The 16,993-nt window shown below is 43.4% G+C and overlaps 1 protein-coding gene across 2 annotated transcripts in view; it reads right to left on the bottom strand.

The window, feature by feature from the left end:
• Positions 1 to 2,238: 2,238 nt before the first annotated feature.
• The window catches only part of IDH1 (isocitrate dehydrogenase (NADP(+)) 1), a 310,669-nt gene continuing 295,914 nt past the window's right edge, over positions 2,239 to 16,993 (bottom strand). For both annotated transcript variants that reach the window (XM_085648837.1, XM_085648838.1), the window contains one exon: positions 2,239 to 5,744. In XM_085648837.1, coding sequence (XP_085504963.1) covers positions 5,651 to 5,744 — 94 coding nt within the window. In that variant the 3' untranslated portion in view covers positions 2,239 to 5,650. The remainder of the gene's footprint in view (positions 5,745 to 16,993) is intronic.

Raw genomic sequence — 16,993 nt, 5'->3', positions numbered from 1 at the left:
TATTTTACATGATTTATTTAAATATCAATATTGTATACTTGTTACTATTTTTATATCTTATAAGATCTATTTATTCCTTATAATTCCTTGTTTATCGATTTTATTCTCATGATGTATTTTCATTATAAAACTCAATAAAAAATTTCAACACAAAAAAAAGTTCTGTTTCTATTGACATTTTTCAAGGAATACAAAATCCAACCAACTAAGATAGGAGTGTTTGAGGGCCAAGGAAAAGGAAGAAGAGCAGGATATCCTGTACTTTTGTCAGGGCTGTTGGCAGAGAGTAGTGCTGAGGCGAGGTGGTTGGCACGTCAAAGTAGCTGGGAGCATTGTTGTTAAGGCTCTGATTGTGAAGCAACAGATCCACAATCAGCTGAGCCCAGAAGCAGCGCACCACGGGAGCCACCTGCTGATAGCGAGCACACCTGATAAGAGGAACGTGTTTAGCTTTTGAGCGAAGATCAAATGTAGTCAGAGGCAGCCCAGTGATTTTTGGAGGGCACACGTCACCTGAAGTAAACACAAGTCCAAGTACTCCATTCTGATTGAGTCTATAATTTGTACAGCAGTGCGTTGATAATTGCCAATGATTTTGAATAAGATCTTTATCAAGCATAGTTGAAAAATCCGAACTGATCTATGGCACATTTTCTACTTTACCACTAATGATATACTCTGAAGAATTTCTGCCCATTCCATCGTCACAAGCGATAAGATCACAGGGGTGACGAGTTAAGACATCCCCAGCATGGCCATCATCACCAATGTTGTTTTAATATATAAGAAAAGAGGATTATGTTACTTACCCTATAAGCATCTGTTCTTGGCATATGGAGCTGTAGAGACACATGCTTTGCATACTCCTGCCATCTAGTGTTGGGTCTGGATGTTTTCAAGTTGTTTTCCTTCTAAGAAGTCCTTTCCAGTCACGAGGTAAGGTCACTCCTCCTTTTGGTGATAGTGAGCATGGGCATCGACTCCATTGTTAGATTGTTTTCCCGCAAGAGGGTGAGAATGTTGTAAGTAAGAGTAGTATAGAGATGTCCATGCGTATGTAATGTGAATAATAAGAACTGGAACAACCACAGGTGTCCGGGGAGGAGGGATACGGGAAACCTCGTTAACAATGCTGTTTTTACAACGCAGTGCTTTTACAATGCGGTCGTTCGTACGCAATACCTTTACATCGCAAGTCATTAAAACGACTTGCTGTAGGGGGCGCTAAGGTATTGGATATGAAATCCAACACCTTCCCTGCTGTTGCGCAAACTGGAGTAGGAATAGTTAAAAATACTATTCCTAAGTCCAGCGCGCCCCCTACAGGAAGTTGTTGTAATGACTTGTGATGTAAAGGTATTGCGTACTAACAACGCGGTCGTTGTAACGATCACGTTGTAATAGTAAGCGATGTAATAGCATGCGTTGTAACATTTTAACAAGAAATGGTTCTGTCGGGTAGAACGAACGTGAGTTGAGGATGCTCAAAATGCAATACAAAAAGCAATCTCTGGAACACGCAACATATGATCAAATACTCCACACTTAATCAATAAGAACTGAGCTGTATTACTTGACACTTAATGAATAAGGACTGAGATGAATGGCTTGTTAATATTATTTATATCAGAATTAAATCATTCATTGATATTCACATTAAACAGGTAGACTGTCAAGACAAATTATTTACAGGAATGCAAAGTGAATAAAAGTGACAATAGTGCAAAGTGCTCAAGTGGTGTACGGAATATACAGTGAGATCATGGTTGTCTATATACAAGTGTATTGTAGGCCAGAAGATAATTTCAGTCCAGAGATTCCTATCTCAGTCCTTATTCATTAAGTGTCAGTACAGCTCAGTTCTTATTTATTAAGTGTTGAGTATTTGATCATATGTTGCGTGTTCCAGAGACTGCTTTTTGTATTGCATTTTGAGCATCCTCAACTCAGTTCGCATATACCCCTCTTACTGCATATAACCTTATCAGCCAACACACAAACACACACCTCTGGAATCAGAAAGTCACTCAGTCTGAGGGTAATGGACACAGCAGCTCCAACGGTCCCAACATGTACTTACTTACATTAGCCCATATGAATTGTGAAAAACTCTTTTGTTGGACACAGCGATGGGAATCATGGCAGAGATGGTGCACAAACAAAGCAGTAACCTTAGCTACCGCGTACTGCACGTTTTGAAGTGAAAGAAATAGGTGAACAACAAAAGTGAAACCCATGTAAATTGGTTAGTTTGTTTATTTGTTAGAATTAAAAAATAGCCTTTAATCAAAAAAGTACCAGGATGAAGTTAATTTAATTGACAGTTCAGTAACTAAGTCAAAATGAAAGAAAAAAGACTGTTCAGAGGCTAGAAGAAAAGAGGTAGCTGCATTGGACGTAGAGAGAATGATTTTCTCTTTCACAGTAGAGGTGAGCATTGAAAGCAGCATCTAAACGAACCGTGGTAGATTTGGTCACCTCTTAAAATAACATTCATTTATTGTGGGTGGGTCAGTACTTTAAAAGGGCAGGGACTGCAGAGTTCGTCTTTTTATTATTTTCATTCCAAACACTGGGGATGTTAAAGGCATTTAGTGCTATAGCCCTGCAACACTTAAAATAAATTGCAACGCCATGAATATCTTCTCTGCATTTCTGACTAGCAAACGTCTTTACTTCTAGATACTCCTAGAAATAGAACGCTAAGTCGAGGATGTAACACATTCCTTCCGCGTCAGTCAGGCAGATCAACAAAAATCGACTGACGAGCCCAGGGTTCGAGCTTCCCTTAAAAAGTACTGACTCCATGGGGAAGGAAAGTGGGGCTCAAAGAGGAGCATGACTGGTTAACTGCATGAAAAGAGACCCACACTGCTAGTGACCTAGCCTTGCATCAGGGGAGGGATTGTTTTACATAGCCTCCCTGTAAAAAGTACTAATTCTAAAAACTCTAGAAGTCTAGAAAAGTTTGCTAAAACTCAATGTAGGGTTAAAAACATTCTCTTTCACATAAGTCATGTTGGATATTGGTGGTCTCAGTGGTCTGAATGCTGGTTCCAGAGAAGCACTCCTACCAGGATAAGTCAACAGTTTCAACAGCCGATTTACTGGCTCTTTTCACCTCATGCTTCATTTACCCCAAACTGAATAGTAATGACCAACTGTGCATACATTAGGAGGCTAAAAGCTTGCTTTAGTGTCAAACACAGTATGTAAAGATATTGATCTCAGAAGTAGTGCTTTAAAAGGTCAGGTACTGCCATGTAGCGAGTATCTGCACCACTTTAGTTTGAAAGAGAAAGTACCTACACTTAATAGAAGAAGTACAATACTTTTAATGGGAGAGAATCCACACTTCTCAGTAGCAAACAGGTTCCCTGATGTAATGATTACCTGCACTTCTACAGTTCCATCTAAAGCACTGCGCCTAAAGCGCTTTATAAGGTGTTAATTGTGGATTCGTGAATCGATGATGTTCCAGGCTCATGCAAAGAAAGAGTAACAGGCAGCATGTTACCTTCATCTGTAGTGGTAGCATTGAATTGCAAGACTGAACTGATATGCCTCAAAAGCCAACATTACCCATGCACCTTTAATCAGCTGGAGAGTGGGTGCCAGAGCCCCAGCGTTCCAATGCAAGTCAAGAGCAGCAGACACTCGGGCGGATTTACAGAAAAGATACAAAGCGCATCCCTGATGGCTGCACTGCCTGACACCAGGGGACAAAGATAGGGCTGAGGCACATTTACTAAATACGGCCTTGAGCTGCTCTCTTCCCCTGCGCCGACTTTCTTTAATCCTGCTTAACACCACACAAATATGGTACCCATCCAGCAAACATTGCACATATTGAATGTGTGCCGTACAGTGCAGCACACATGCAATATGAGAAATGTAAGGAGAAATAAAAAACAATGTTTCTACTTTGCGCCTGTTTAAAGGAGAGGTTATGCTTTTAAGCAAAGCCCACAAACATTTTTTGTAGATTGCGCTTTGCGGTAAAACCCATGAGTGGTTGCCCAGGAACAACCAAGCACAACCCAAGAAAAGGCCCCTTCATGCAAAGTAGAGGAATGTTGCGCTACAGTAAGGGCTCTTAAAAATACATGCCCTATCAAGACTTTGCTGCAGCGGAAAATCTTGACAAACCTGCCCCCTGTGTGTCTTCACCAGTAGCCAAGCAACGCATAAAGCACGGGTTCGCTGTCCCTGCAGTTTAAGTCTCCCCCTCAACCGCTGCAGCTACAGACCCACACAAGTTTTTAAGAGACTCTCTGTCATGAATTAAGGGGCAGAATCCAAACAACAATATGGTGATCTCACGCAGGGTTCTTTTATGCAATAATGGTCGACTGGTATCAGAGGGACCACAATCTTTGTCTTGAAGGGGGAGGGTACCAACTTCCAAAAAAAGGATTATGCCCGGGTATGTGAATTTGTATTCAATATACTTTTGTTTGTTTCTAAAAAATATCACAATGCTACTTTAACACAGCTCTACTACTATAAACCTTATATTAATGTAAAATGTTTAACCGATTAATACATATTAAGTACATTCCTGAGATTAATGCGTTTAAAGTCTGTTCACATTCCTCGAGGCAGAATGTTCGACGGCTTCCTTTCTACCGGTTTCATAGCAGTGACCAGTGGACGTAACAAAGGCCCCAGCAGTGCAGGAGGGCCCGAGCTCCAGGGGCCCCCCTCAACGAAGTACCCTGGCCTGAGAGCTCCTGAGTAAGTCCAGAAGGGGGGCCCTCCGTGTACTTCGCAGAGGGGGTGAAGTTTTGTTAGTGAAGTGTATAATTCCCCGCGGTATAGGGGGTGGGGGCAGGGAGCTCCAGGGGTCCGCCACAGCACAGTACCCCGGCCAAAGGGCTCCTTAATGACTCTGAAGGGGGGAGGTGGTGTGCTCCATATACTTTTCAGGGGGGGGGGCGTCAACTATTGTTACGCCTCTGTTTCATAGCTATGTCAAAGGATACAATTGGTTTAAACATCCCAGTGCCATGAGAATAACAAGCATTGGCATAGCCAATAGGTCTCGCCTTTGGGACCTTATAAGTGTTTAGCCATGCAACAGTTGCATAACTAAATACTTATAAGGTCCCAAAAGCGAGACCTATTGGCTATGCAAAGCGGCCATGCGGCCGCGAAAGTGATCGCGATCACGATCAAATATCAAAGCGGCCACGCGGCCGCAAAAGTGAAAGTAATGGCGGTAGAGCGCGGCGCGCGCGCCCGCGCACATGCACTGTGGCTCTAGGCTGGCCTGGTAGCACTTTTTGGAGCCCTCTGAATAAGTCTCGCCAGACCAGCGCATGCGCTGGGTCAGGCGAGACCTAAAAATACCTCCTATTTCTCCAATTATATTTTGATAAGTGTGGTTATGAAAACGGGCAAAACGGGCAACTGAAGCACGAGTAATAGCAAATAATGGACACCGTCTAAAATCAGGCTTTTGTAAATTTTGGTAGCACTGTATATTTGACTGGCAAATGTAAACCAAACTAGCACCTAAATTAAACAACCCGAACTTCCCATTTCTGTTCTGTTTGATGGCGAAAATGATTACTTAGGAAAGACTACACAGAACTATTTCGACGTTTCTTGTAAAGATTCTTTCTTCACTGGTGTTCCGAAGCAAGAATTAAAGTTTCGGTTGGGATGACAGTTTCAGTTTCAGGTTTTCAGCAAGTTTATCCATAAATTCAAACGTGTTCAGGTAATCGGACCTCTGGACGCTGAAAATAAAAACAAGTGTTAGTGTTAAATCTGCTGGCACAGAGAACAAAAACGCGATCACTGAAAGAACCCAAACATTTCTTCAAGCAACAACTCAAGCTAACGTTAAGAAATTGTTAAGCACTTAGATGTGTGTCATCGTTAAACTGAGTGGCTGTAAACAACTATTACCCGAATGGACAGACTGAAAAAGTGTTTTCCCATACCACTGAGCGAGTTTAGGTCAGGGTTTTGAGATCGTTTTAACTCACTAGACTATGGTTTTTAGGAGAAGTATTACGTATTGTACATATATAGAGGATTTTTATCATTCCCCTCATGCATTTTTTTCAGTTAAGTCGCCATTCACTCGCTGTTTCCGCCCACCACACACATGAGACAATGGGTCAGCCCACTTCAACCACTGGGTTCCCTCACTGTGAGTGATAGCATTTTATCTGTGCACATTACGGCCTTTCCCACAATAAATAGCTCAGTTAAGTGCAAGGGCTTCCTCCGGTTCAAATATTCTTCCAGTTCCTGATCTGTCCCAAACTCCTTTCCCTTTTTGAACAGCAGCACGTGTAAACCCCTACCTACAAGATTAGCATTAACTATCAACGTGAAAAATAACAAAAACAATTTCGAATAAAGAAATGCTTGTTTATTTCGAATAAGGTTCCCAACACATGTATGCAGGTCACGCTTAAAACTATCTCTTCAATTTTTAGTTTCAGGTAAATAATCCAGGGTGGGCTTCAGCTAATGCACAGGAAACACAAGGTATGTGGGCGGGAGAGGGATGTGCAACAGAGCAAAGCAGGGGGTGAGAAGTACAGGAGGGAGACAGTTGGCACACAAGTACTCTCATGGACTGCTCAACAATAAAGAATATAGTAGTGCTTGAAAAGTAAGCAATGAAAGCAGAGATGCCAGCCAATCAAAGCAATGATAAGGAGGCAATACTCCACAGGAGAGACAAATGTCTGTCAAACTGGGGCACCAATAAGAAGCAGGCAAATGAGAATGACAAGGAAAGCCAAAGCATGATAAGCAATAGGCAAGTTCCAAGCCCCTCCAAGTTGTTGATAAACAACAATACACCTCTGAACAAACACAGCGTGCGCTGTCTAGAGGCTCAATCTAAAAACGTAGTTGTCTAAATACGTGTAGTGGAAGGATATAAGCCAGAAAATCAAAAGTATTGCCTAGAGGCTAAGCTCCATGGGAGGGAAGAAATAAGTTACTTACGTGTAACTGCAGTTATCCAGTATTGGTATCTTTCATAGATTCACATGCTTGAATCATTCCCGTCGTCGAAGTGGGAGTCCCATGGTAATATAAATAAAGCAGTAATTAAAAAACTTCCACAGGATATCATCGGGCAATCGAAGCATTTAATAGCCTGTCTACCTCCTTTTCTAAACAAGCATTTGCAATGCAATAGGTCTCGCATTTACACAAGTATAAGCTATTAGCATTGTAAATGACAATGCCTTTTATTTATATTTTATAAACCAAAACATAAATAAAAGTTATTGTGATTTACAATGCCAGTAGCTAAAACTCACGTAAAAGCAAGAACTATTGCATTGCAAATGCTTGTTTGTAATTATTCCTAAGAAGGGACTGGCATTCTATTTTAGACTTTATCTACTAGCTTGTCTAATCTGTCCCCAGTGAGCACCTAGTCTCACAGGATCTGTTAACCATGATATGCCATCTACGGTGTGCTTTTTTTCCTGAGAGTAATCTGTAAGCATATACTTGTTCCCTTCCTTTCTGGGGCAAAGGAGAAGACATTGTGACACTTCATTTTGAATAGATAGTCTATAAAACCACTGTTGTGAATGTAAAAGATGCAGTTTATTCTTGTCCCTGGCAATAAAAACTTTTATAGGTCGCTGTTTTTTTGTTGTTTTATTTTTGCTTGCTGTGCGGACAAATTGTATATTTTTTTTCCCCATGACAGTTGTGTGCCACTACTAATCTCCTTGTTTTTAAGAAGACCTCGAAAATCTGGTTGTTTTGATATTTTTCCTGTTATTGGTCACTTCAGGATGATTGTGTCTGGACACATTTAAAAAAAAATCCTAAAAACTTGTTAGAAAAAAGAATCTTGTTTTAATGTATTCTTAGGGCCAATATCTAAGTTTTTTTTCCTTAATTTCTAAAAATGGTTTTACTATGTATATTTAATTCGTTTTTGAGGTACCTAAAGTAATTTACTTGGAATTGAAAAACAATTAGAAATTGTTATTAAGACACATTGAAATACTGTGCGAATTCTGGCTTTCCTTCTCTGATTGGCACATTATTCACCAAGTGTCTGACTTGAAAATAGCATAGCCTTTCTTTTTCAACAATGTTAAAAAATGTTCTGCACGTTTATAGGCTGTTTATATAATACATTTTTTACCAATATCTCCAATAATTTCCCCCGTCTAAATTATTTTCTGCTATTGAGGTATTATGGAGTGCGCTATGGCGAAAATATTAGTACCTGTTTCAAGACAACATCCTTCTAGGTGTTTGCCATGGTAAAAATGTAAACGTAAGATGGACAACTTACAAAGATTTCTGCATTGCACCTTTTGCCCCTCCTTTTTAACGCAAAGTTTAAAGTGTTTGAGATATTAGCTTTTTTCAGTGTCACTTGGACCGTACTAATTTACTTTGATTCTTTAGTAGATGATAGATTAGTAGATCATGAAAATGATAGAGGATTTGATATAAAAGGATTGTTTGACTCTCACTTCATCCACCCTGCAGGGTATATACTAATGTTTGCAGAAATTTCGATGGGGTAGGTTTTACATTGAGTAGTGCCAAAGAGAGCTGGTCACCTGGAGAGGTGAAGGATGCAGGTTTTATCTTTACAGAAAGGATTACGCGGTGAGAGTAGTGGTGGGGCAGCTGATGGGAGAGAAGAATTGCGAGTAGGTTGTCTTCAAGGGGTAAGGTTTGGATGCACTTACTTTTAAAAGGAGTTCCCCTTTTAACTGTCTAGTAGTCTCTGTTCTAGCTTCAGTTGGCATCCTTGTAGAACAGAAGAATTTGAGCATATGTTAACTTCCTCTGAGCACAGATTTACCTGACATTTGTATGATCATAAATTGTCATCGCCTATGAGAGATCTCTTTGGAGTAGAGACGAGACTCATTTTTTGAACTGCATAAGGAATTTTGCACGTATGCTGGCTGTCAGGTTGTTTGCATGCAATGGAAACTCAGAACAGTTAGGAATAGAAAGATGATTTGTGCCGATTGAGTTTTCTAGCATGAAACCATTGCGTGTTTCCTTAACGAGGGGTCTGTTTGTCAAAAGCAGTGGTCATTAAATGTCAACATTTGGGTATCTGGACACGTAAGAATTTGAGTTTGGTTTGACTTGAAGTGCGTTCTAGGTTAAGTGTACAAACATGGAATGCCGTGGTGTTGTGACAACATAAAGCTCCTCTTCTGAGGTTTACCTAATTAGGTAAGACTTGAATCTCCGTATCTCTCAACTGCCTCTGCTGTGCCCTGGTTCGTGTCTGCAGAATACCTTATCACCTCTCATGTCATCGTTGTCTGCTGATGGCTTGTATGCCTGTAGGCTGCCAGTACATCTCTTTAAATTGATTCAGGTTGCATTGTCGGGCACGCAGTAGGATATATTTCGCATTTTGTGCTTGCTTTTTTTATTTCATGTTTTCGTCCACATGAGAATTTTTTTTACAATGATTCTTCAAGGCATCGTTAACAAGTCCAAACGAAAATCTGTATTGTCCGAAAAATCCTTTATCAAACCTTGCAATCGAAACAGGCCGCGAGCAAAAGAGACGCCGTGCGGTGCGCGCCTGGAAAGGCCCGCGAGCAAAAGAGACGCCATGCGGTGCACGTGCACATCGCCTGTCCAGGCGCGCACATGGTTTGTCTCCCTTAGCGAACCAAACCGACAACAATAGGCTCGCCAAGGCAAAGCAGCGCATGCGCTGCGTTCGCTAGGCGAGACCTAAAAAGGACCAAACCAAAATACAACCAATCAGTAACCAGCACCATCTAGAACCTTCCCAAGAGAGACTGAATCCCTTAGATTTTCCAGCACAAGTGTGGATAGTAATACTGGAGTGCAAGGGAAGCCTCTCCGGGAAGGAGGGTGGGTTGCATGTAAATCTATGAAAGATACCAATACTGGTAAGTAACTTATTTATTATCCAGTTTTGGGGTATCTTTCATAGATTCACATGCTTGAATCAGAATAACAAGCAGTAATGTAAAATAAATAAGCACCCTTAGTGGATATTGGATAGTGCCAATAATATTTCAAATGTATTCACAACAGGAGTGTACTGGTGTAAAAGTAAATGAATATAAAGGCATTGGCATGTGAAATAAATATCTCTATCATCAGTTTAAACAATTATAACTTCTATAACCAAAAAAGATATATATATATATATTTTTTAATGTATTTATTTTGTGTGGTCAACATTTCAATTCACATATACATTGTAACTAATTTGGTTACAAAGTACATATCATAGCATATTTATACAGCTGTTTACATTAGTAATTTCTGTCTTCGTGTGTGCCTGAGGCTGGTAGTTAACTCTTGTTCACATCGCAGTGTTACGATAATAAAGATACATTTTCAAATGCAAATCAATATTGACAACAGAAAAGAAATCCTCTTACTAAAGAGGTTCCCCATACTGAAATTAATGGCGTAGTACTGACTGTCCCACGTCTGCATCAGCATGCTGTGTCGACTCCAGGCAGTAGTGCTGCGTGAACGTATGAGCCGTCTTCCATGTCGCAGCTCTACAGATTTTGTTCAGTGGCATCCCTGCGAACATGGCACCCGATGTAGAGATTTCTCTTGATGAGTGTGCTTTCACTGTCTTTGACAAAGGCTTGCCTGGCCTTATCGTGGCAAAACTAAATTGTGGTTGCGATCCATCTTGTGATGGTAGCTTTGGAAACAATAGTGCCCTGATGACCTTGTCCATAGGCTACAAACAGTTGATCTGTTTCGCGGATAGACTTAGTTTTTTGCAGGTAGAATTTAAGACACCTCTTGATGTCTAGAGTGTGTAGTGTTTGTTCCGCAGGTGTAGAAGGATCAGGGAAGAAAGTCCTGAGAATGGCAGGTTTGTTTAAGTGGAACTGCGAAGGAACCTTAGGGATGAATTTGGGATCTATCCTGAGGCTAACCATTTTATCTGTAAAACAAAGAAAAGGATGTTTTATGGTGAAAGCTTGTGTTTTGCTAACCCTTCTAGTTGATGTTAGGATGAGCAAGAGAGCTACTTTCCACGTCAGGTATTTGATGTTCGCCCTATGGATGGGCTCAAAGGGTTGCTTCATCAATTGCGATAGGACTACATTTAAGTACCACTCAGGGGGTGGAGCTTGAATAGGTGGATAAGTATGAAATAGTACTTTCATGAATTGCTGTACAACTCTGGTAGAGCATAGAGATAGATGTTTTGGGGAGTGTCTATATCGAGAGATAGCTGCGAGATGAACTTAATTGAAGAGTATACCAGCCCAGATTTTGCCAAAGACAGTAAGCACGGTAGGATTTGCTCTGGAGCAGAGATACAGATGTACTTTGCTTTGACGCCACCAAAGGTAGAACTGCTTCCATTTCAGTCTGTACGTCTTGTTGGTGCTATCCACACGAGATCTGGTGATAATGTCTTTACATTCTTGCACAATAGTAAAATCCTTGAATGCAAAGAATTCCGGAGCCAGGCATGCAATCGAAGAGATGCTGGCTCTGGATGACATATCTGACCTCGTTTCCTGGTCAACAGAGTTAGTGTCGGTTGCAGACGGATTGGCTGGGCTTCCGTGAGGAGGAGAAGCTCTGTGAACCAGTACTGCCTGGGCCATCTGGGGGCTATCAGACGAAGGCGGCATTTTTGTAAGGACCTTGGGTATCAGTGGAATGGGTGGAAAGGCGTAAGCATATATTCTGGACCAACGCACTGAAAGGGCATTACCCCAAGAGTTTGGGAGAGGGAATCTGCTTGCGAAGAACCAGCATTTGGAGCTGGTGTGGGTCGCAAACCGGTCCAGCGCTGGTTTCCCCCAATGTAAAAAAAATCCTGTTAAGTTGGTCTTGCTCGAGCTCCTACTTGTGGCAGTTGTCTTTGATCCTGCTGAGGGTGTCAGCCAGAGTATTCCAAAGCCCTGGAACATGTTCCGCTTTTAGGAATATTCCGTGAAGAGTGAGCCAGCTCCAGAGCTGCTGGGCATCCTGATAGAGAGTAAGACATTGGGTTCCTCCTTGTTTGGTGACGTAAAACATGCTTGTGGTGTTGTCCGTACGGACCAACACCGATAAACCTTTTATCCAAGGGAGGAAAGCCTGCAGGGAGGAAAAATGGCCTTCAACGCTAGCCTGTTCATATGCATCCTATGTCGGGACGAGGACCATTTTCCCTGAATCTGAAGGTCTTGAAGATGTCCTCCCCAACCCTCCATGGAAGCATCAGCGGTGACTATGAATTTCGGAATCGGAGGCAGAAAGGAGAGGCCCTGAGAGAGGTGTGACTTGAAAGTTCACCATTCGAACACCTCCGTTATTCGCGGAGAGACAGTTATCACGTCGTCGAAGGATCCCATAGTTTGATTCCATTGACATTGGAGTTCCTCTGTAACGGCCTCATGTGAAGACTAGCTAGTGGCACTAGGTTGATTGTGGAGGAGAGCATGCCCAATAGAGATTTGTATGACCTCACTGAAGTGCACTTTCTTTTTGATGGTCTGAGAGCCAAGGATTGTAACTGCTCCTGTCTTTCCTGCGAGAGGAAAGCTTTGTTCTGAATGGTGTCCAGGTCGGCCCGTAGGAACGTCATTGTCTGACTAGGAAAAACCTATGATTTGTGTTAGTTTATAGACAGGCCTAATTTGCGGAACGGATCTATGCAATCTCTTGTAGCTGTAGCAGCTAGACGAACCAATGGAGTTTTCAGGAGTCAATCATCCAAATATGGAAATACTTGGTGACCCTGGATCCGCAAGGGGCCAGAAAGTTGGTGAAATTCTTGGGGAGCAGATTTGAGGCCAAAAGGTAGGACTCGGAACTGCTAATGGTTACCTGCCACTGTGAATCGGAGGAACTTTCTGTGTTTGGGTTGTATAGGAACATGGAAATAAGCATCCTCCAAATCCAGTAATGTCATGTCACTAACCGCAATACCCATGTCATATTTACCCCAATAGACTGCTTTGGCGTCACACAAGACTACAGCATATATATGAGAACAAAAACTCGAATTATTGTCATTAGTCAGAGGATATTGGTGCAGGGAAATTTTCATGCCTTGAGAACATAATTTGCCTGATACCACTGAGTCAAAAATAAACGAGTTCAGTGTGGAAATGTGAATAAGATTTGCTTAGTACTGTAAGATTGGGAGACGATTTTTGGCCAGAAGCTGTAAGAAGGGAGGTGGGACGTAGCATTCTTTGACCTTTTATTGTTTATATGTTTTTTATAAAACTGTTTTAAATAATACCAAGAATCATATTGAAAACAAGTATGGATCCCACAGGGTTTGATCCGCTCTTTGCTTGGATTCTGCAAGTTTCAAAGCATTGAAGCAGAAGGAACTGGTGCTTTGGAACTAATTATCCTTCTCTGGGTTGGGACGTATGACATTACTTTAAAAAAGAATACATCTCCTTCAATTTCTCTTTCTCTTCACTGTGCTCCCGGTTATATTTCGAGCCAGGTATCTTAAAGAGCTAAACGCAAGCATGATACGATTTATCTGGCAAAATACCCTTCACAAGAAAGATGGGGTGAATTGATTCCCAAACATTTCAGCACATTACACTGCAGTCAAACTGTGAATCGTAGCTGATCACTAAAGGGTGAAGTCAGAAAGAGAGTGGGTATTTGTGGAAGATTTTCGGATGGTCCTCTTTTGGGTGTGGGACATCTTATGGGCGCCAGTGAAATATATTCCTAAATGGCTGTTGACATAGTCAACTCTGTTAGAAATACTGAATGTATGAAAGTATACCACAGAAAATACTTATTACTGCTCATTGCTGTCTCCGCTAAACTTCATATGGGGTAAACCACACACATCCTCCACATAAAGTGAAGAGATGTTCCAAGGCAAAATGTGGTTATTGGGCACATTGTGCAGCTTTCCTCGGAGGGGATCTTCATGTCATTTAAATATCACAAGGCAGTAGAAGGGGCTGGACCTATGACAAATTGTGTCTGCAGCAGGTCAGAGGCATTCTGACAGGAAGCAAGTAGCTTATGAATATTAGCAGTACTGGAAATGCCAGATGAATGTATGAGGCCTTACCTCCATCCTTTACAATTCCATTACAGGACCAGAGGCTTCGTATTATGCTTCTCTTTCTATTTATTGCTACTCACAGCAGCCAATGAAAACTTTTCTTATGCAAAACAAACTACATTTTCCATGATGCATACACCACATCACTTCCTGCAGAGCCCCATAAGAGCCAGTAATACCGGAACCAGTCCTTTTTCTTTGCTGCTCACGCAGACAGATAAGTTGAGCTCTTGATTATTGCCATGCTAAAAGTTTATAAATGTTTATAACTTTGACGATTGAGGTTATTTGCTGGCAGCGGCGCTTTGTCATACTGTTGAAATCTTTATTAACGCCGCTTTGCATTTGAACTGCCCGCCGTTGCGGGGGGGGGGGTCGGATTTCGCGCCCTGGGCGCTACGGAGCTCCCGCTGGGAGCGGGGGTGTGTCAGGGCATCGTGGAGTTCCCTGTACACGGCGATCGATGCGCAGGGCATCGCGCCGATCTCTAGCATTATAGCGCGACTCCCATAATAATTATCAGCGCGTTCAGCGCTTACATTCCACAAACAGCACGGTACCCCCCCGCCTTCGGCGGGTGCATATTATGGTAAAAACTTAGCGCAAAGGCTCTCCTAATAAGCCGGTGCGCGGGGAGCCAGTCACTTTCGTTTTTGTTCAGGTTTCACGTGCGTAGCCCAATTGGGCTATTTTGGTAGGATTTGGGCTACGCACGTCGTAACTGCCCGTTTTCTGTCGTTTTTAGCCATTCCAGGCTGACTTCCATACAGAGAGCACCCATTACGCCTGGCTGGCTGCAAAAACGACTTGGGGCTGGAGGGAGCACACCTCCTTGGACTTTTTCTTGCTCTGTTGGCTCCACTCTGCCCCGTGGGCTGTAATAATTGGGATACAGCTTTGGCTGAGGAGCTAGGTACCGGTGCTGTGGTGCTGTGGGTTGACTCCCCCCGTCCCCTGTTACTCCTCCCTACTGTTGCCTTATGAGCAAGTACGTCTACAAATTTGGTTCCACTATGGAAAATTGGGTGCACTATGAGGAGGATGACACCTTGTACGAGGAGGAGGTGGGCACACCTGCCATCGTAGATAATATTGTTGAGGCCCTGGACGCTTCCGTGCAGGAGTCAGTCAACAAGGCCCTGGAGAAGGCAGTTCCGGGAACTGTGCAGCATGCATTAGTGACTGCATTGAAGCCTATTACTAGGCAACTGGAGAGGTTCGCGAAGCATCACGGCTTCACTACCCCAGCTGAAGATCCGGCAGCGGAGCAACGGACTAAGTCCTGGCCGCATTCTGCTTCCTATTCGTCACTCCTACGCTCTGCGGAGAGGGAGAGGGTGCAGGATACTGATTCGGAACCTGGTTCCACCTCTTCGGAGACCCCTGATGATTCCCCTACCAAGAAGAAGTCTCGGAAGGTTAAGAATGTGGAGACTCCACAGCCGGCCCCTACGCCTTTCACCTTCAACCCCTCGGATATCGTTCACCCTAGATCCTCGGATTGGTTGCCTGCCCCGGAGGTGGCGGCGTACCTACATGAGAACTTGCGCAAGAGCTTTGACAAAGAAGTGCGCAACAGACTGCGGTCTGAATGTCCCCGACCGGATCTTACGGATAAGGTGGCAGAAACACCGGAAATTGACTCCAGTTTACTAACTTTCCTTAAAAAGTTTGCCAAGGACCCCAAGAAGGGTATAGATCGTGCGTGGCGAGGGTGCCAAGACAAGCTTCTTGACGTGGTCGGCCCCCTAGCCAAGATATTGGAGATGGCTCTAGAGGCGCAGGAGTCGGGAACTGCTATGGATTCCCATGTTTTGGCGGGCTGGACCCAGCGGGCTATCTGCCTATTAGGTAATGCCAACTGCGCAATCTCCACATAGCGCAGGAAGTCCATTCTGATGCGCATGGACTCTAACCTTACGGAGTTGGCGGCGGCGGAGCCTGGCCCATTGGCGGACGGAAACCTATTCGGCGACCGCTTCGTCAAAGATGTGGCGAAATACGTGGGCACCTTTATGACCCTCGACAAAGCTCAGGCAGGAATCAAACGGGTATTCCAGGCAGGGGTTTTCAACAGGGCCAGACGAGGCCGGGGACGCTCGTTTGGCCGTCAATTCTCCCAAGGTCCTCAGAGAGGAGATTTCGGACACGGCAGGGGAGAGTGGGACTCCACCCGCGGTGGCACCTTCTACCCCACCAGGCAGCGCTTCAACAAGCGACGCTTTAACAAGAGATCCTATCGGGGAGGATTCCAGAACACCGAGTCTTCAGGTGAGCGCTCCAGATTTATTTCTTCTTCCGTTGGGGGAACGTATTCAGCTGTTTCATCACAATTGGGTTCAAATATCACAGGACGCCTGGGTTTTGCAGACGGTTCAGGGGTTCCACCTAGAGTTCTTTCAGACACCCTGTCAGGTTCATCGGCCCAGACAACTTTCTTTTTCCCAACTAGAGTGCGATTTCATAGATTCAGAAATAGAAGGATTGCTGCAGAAACGTGCGATAGCTCCTTGCAACGAGGGCCCTCGCGGTTTCTGCAGCAATATTTTTCTGGTGCAGAAGAAAGGCGGTGGTTACAGGTTGGTACTCAATTTGAAGGATTTCAACCACTTTATGACTTACAAGCACTTCAAGATGGAGGGCATCCATCTGCTGGCAGACCTATTGAAGCAGGGGGACTGGTTGGTCCGTCTGGACCTGAAGGACGCCTATCTGTCTGTTCCCATATATCCTCTCCATCGCAGATTCCTTCAATTTCACTGGCGGTATCGGTGGTACGAATATTTGGTCCTTCCTTTCGGACTTTCCTCAGCACCGTGGTGCTTCACCAAGGTTCTGAAACCGGTCGTAGCCTACCTCAGGGAACAAGGGGTTCGCATGATTGTCTACCTGGACGACATGCTCATCATGGCGCAATCTCAGGCGTTGGCGGTTCAACACTTGCGCATTACCATT

Source organism: Triturus cristatus, chromosome 3_2 (assembly GCF_964204655.1).
Source record: "Triturus cristatus chromosome 3_2, aTriCri1.1, whole genome shotgun sequence".
Classification (NCBI taxonomy): Eukaryota; Metazoa; Chordata; class Amphibia; order Caudata; family Salamandridae; genus Triturus; species Triturus cristatus.
Note: the sequence above shows the minus strand (reverse complement) of the source record. Positions and strands in the feature narration are given on the sequence as shown.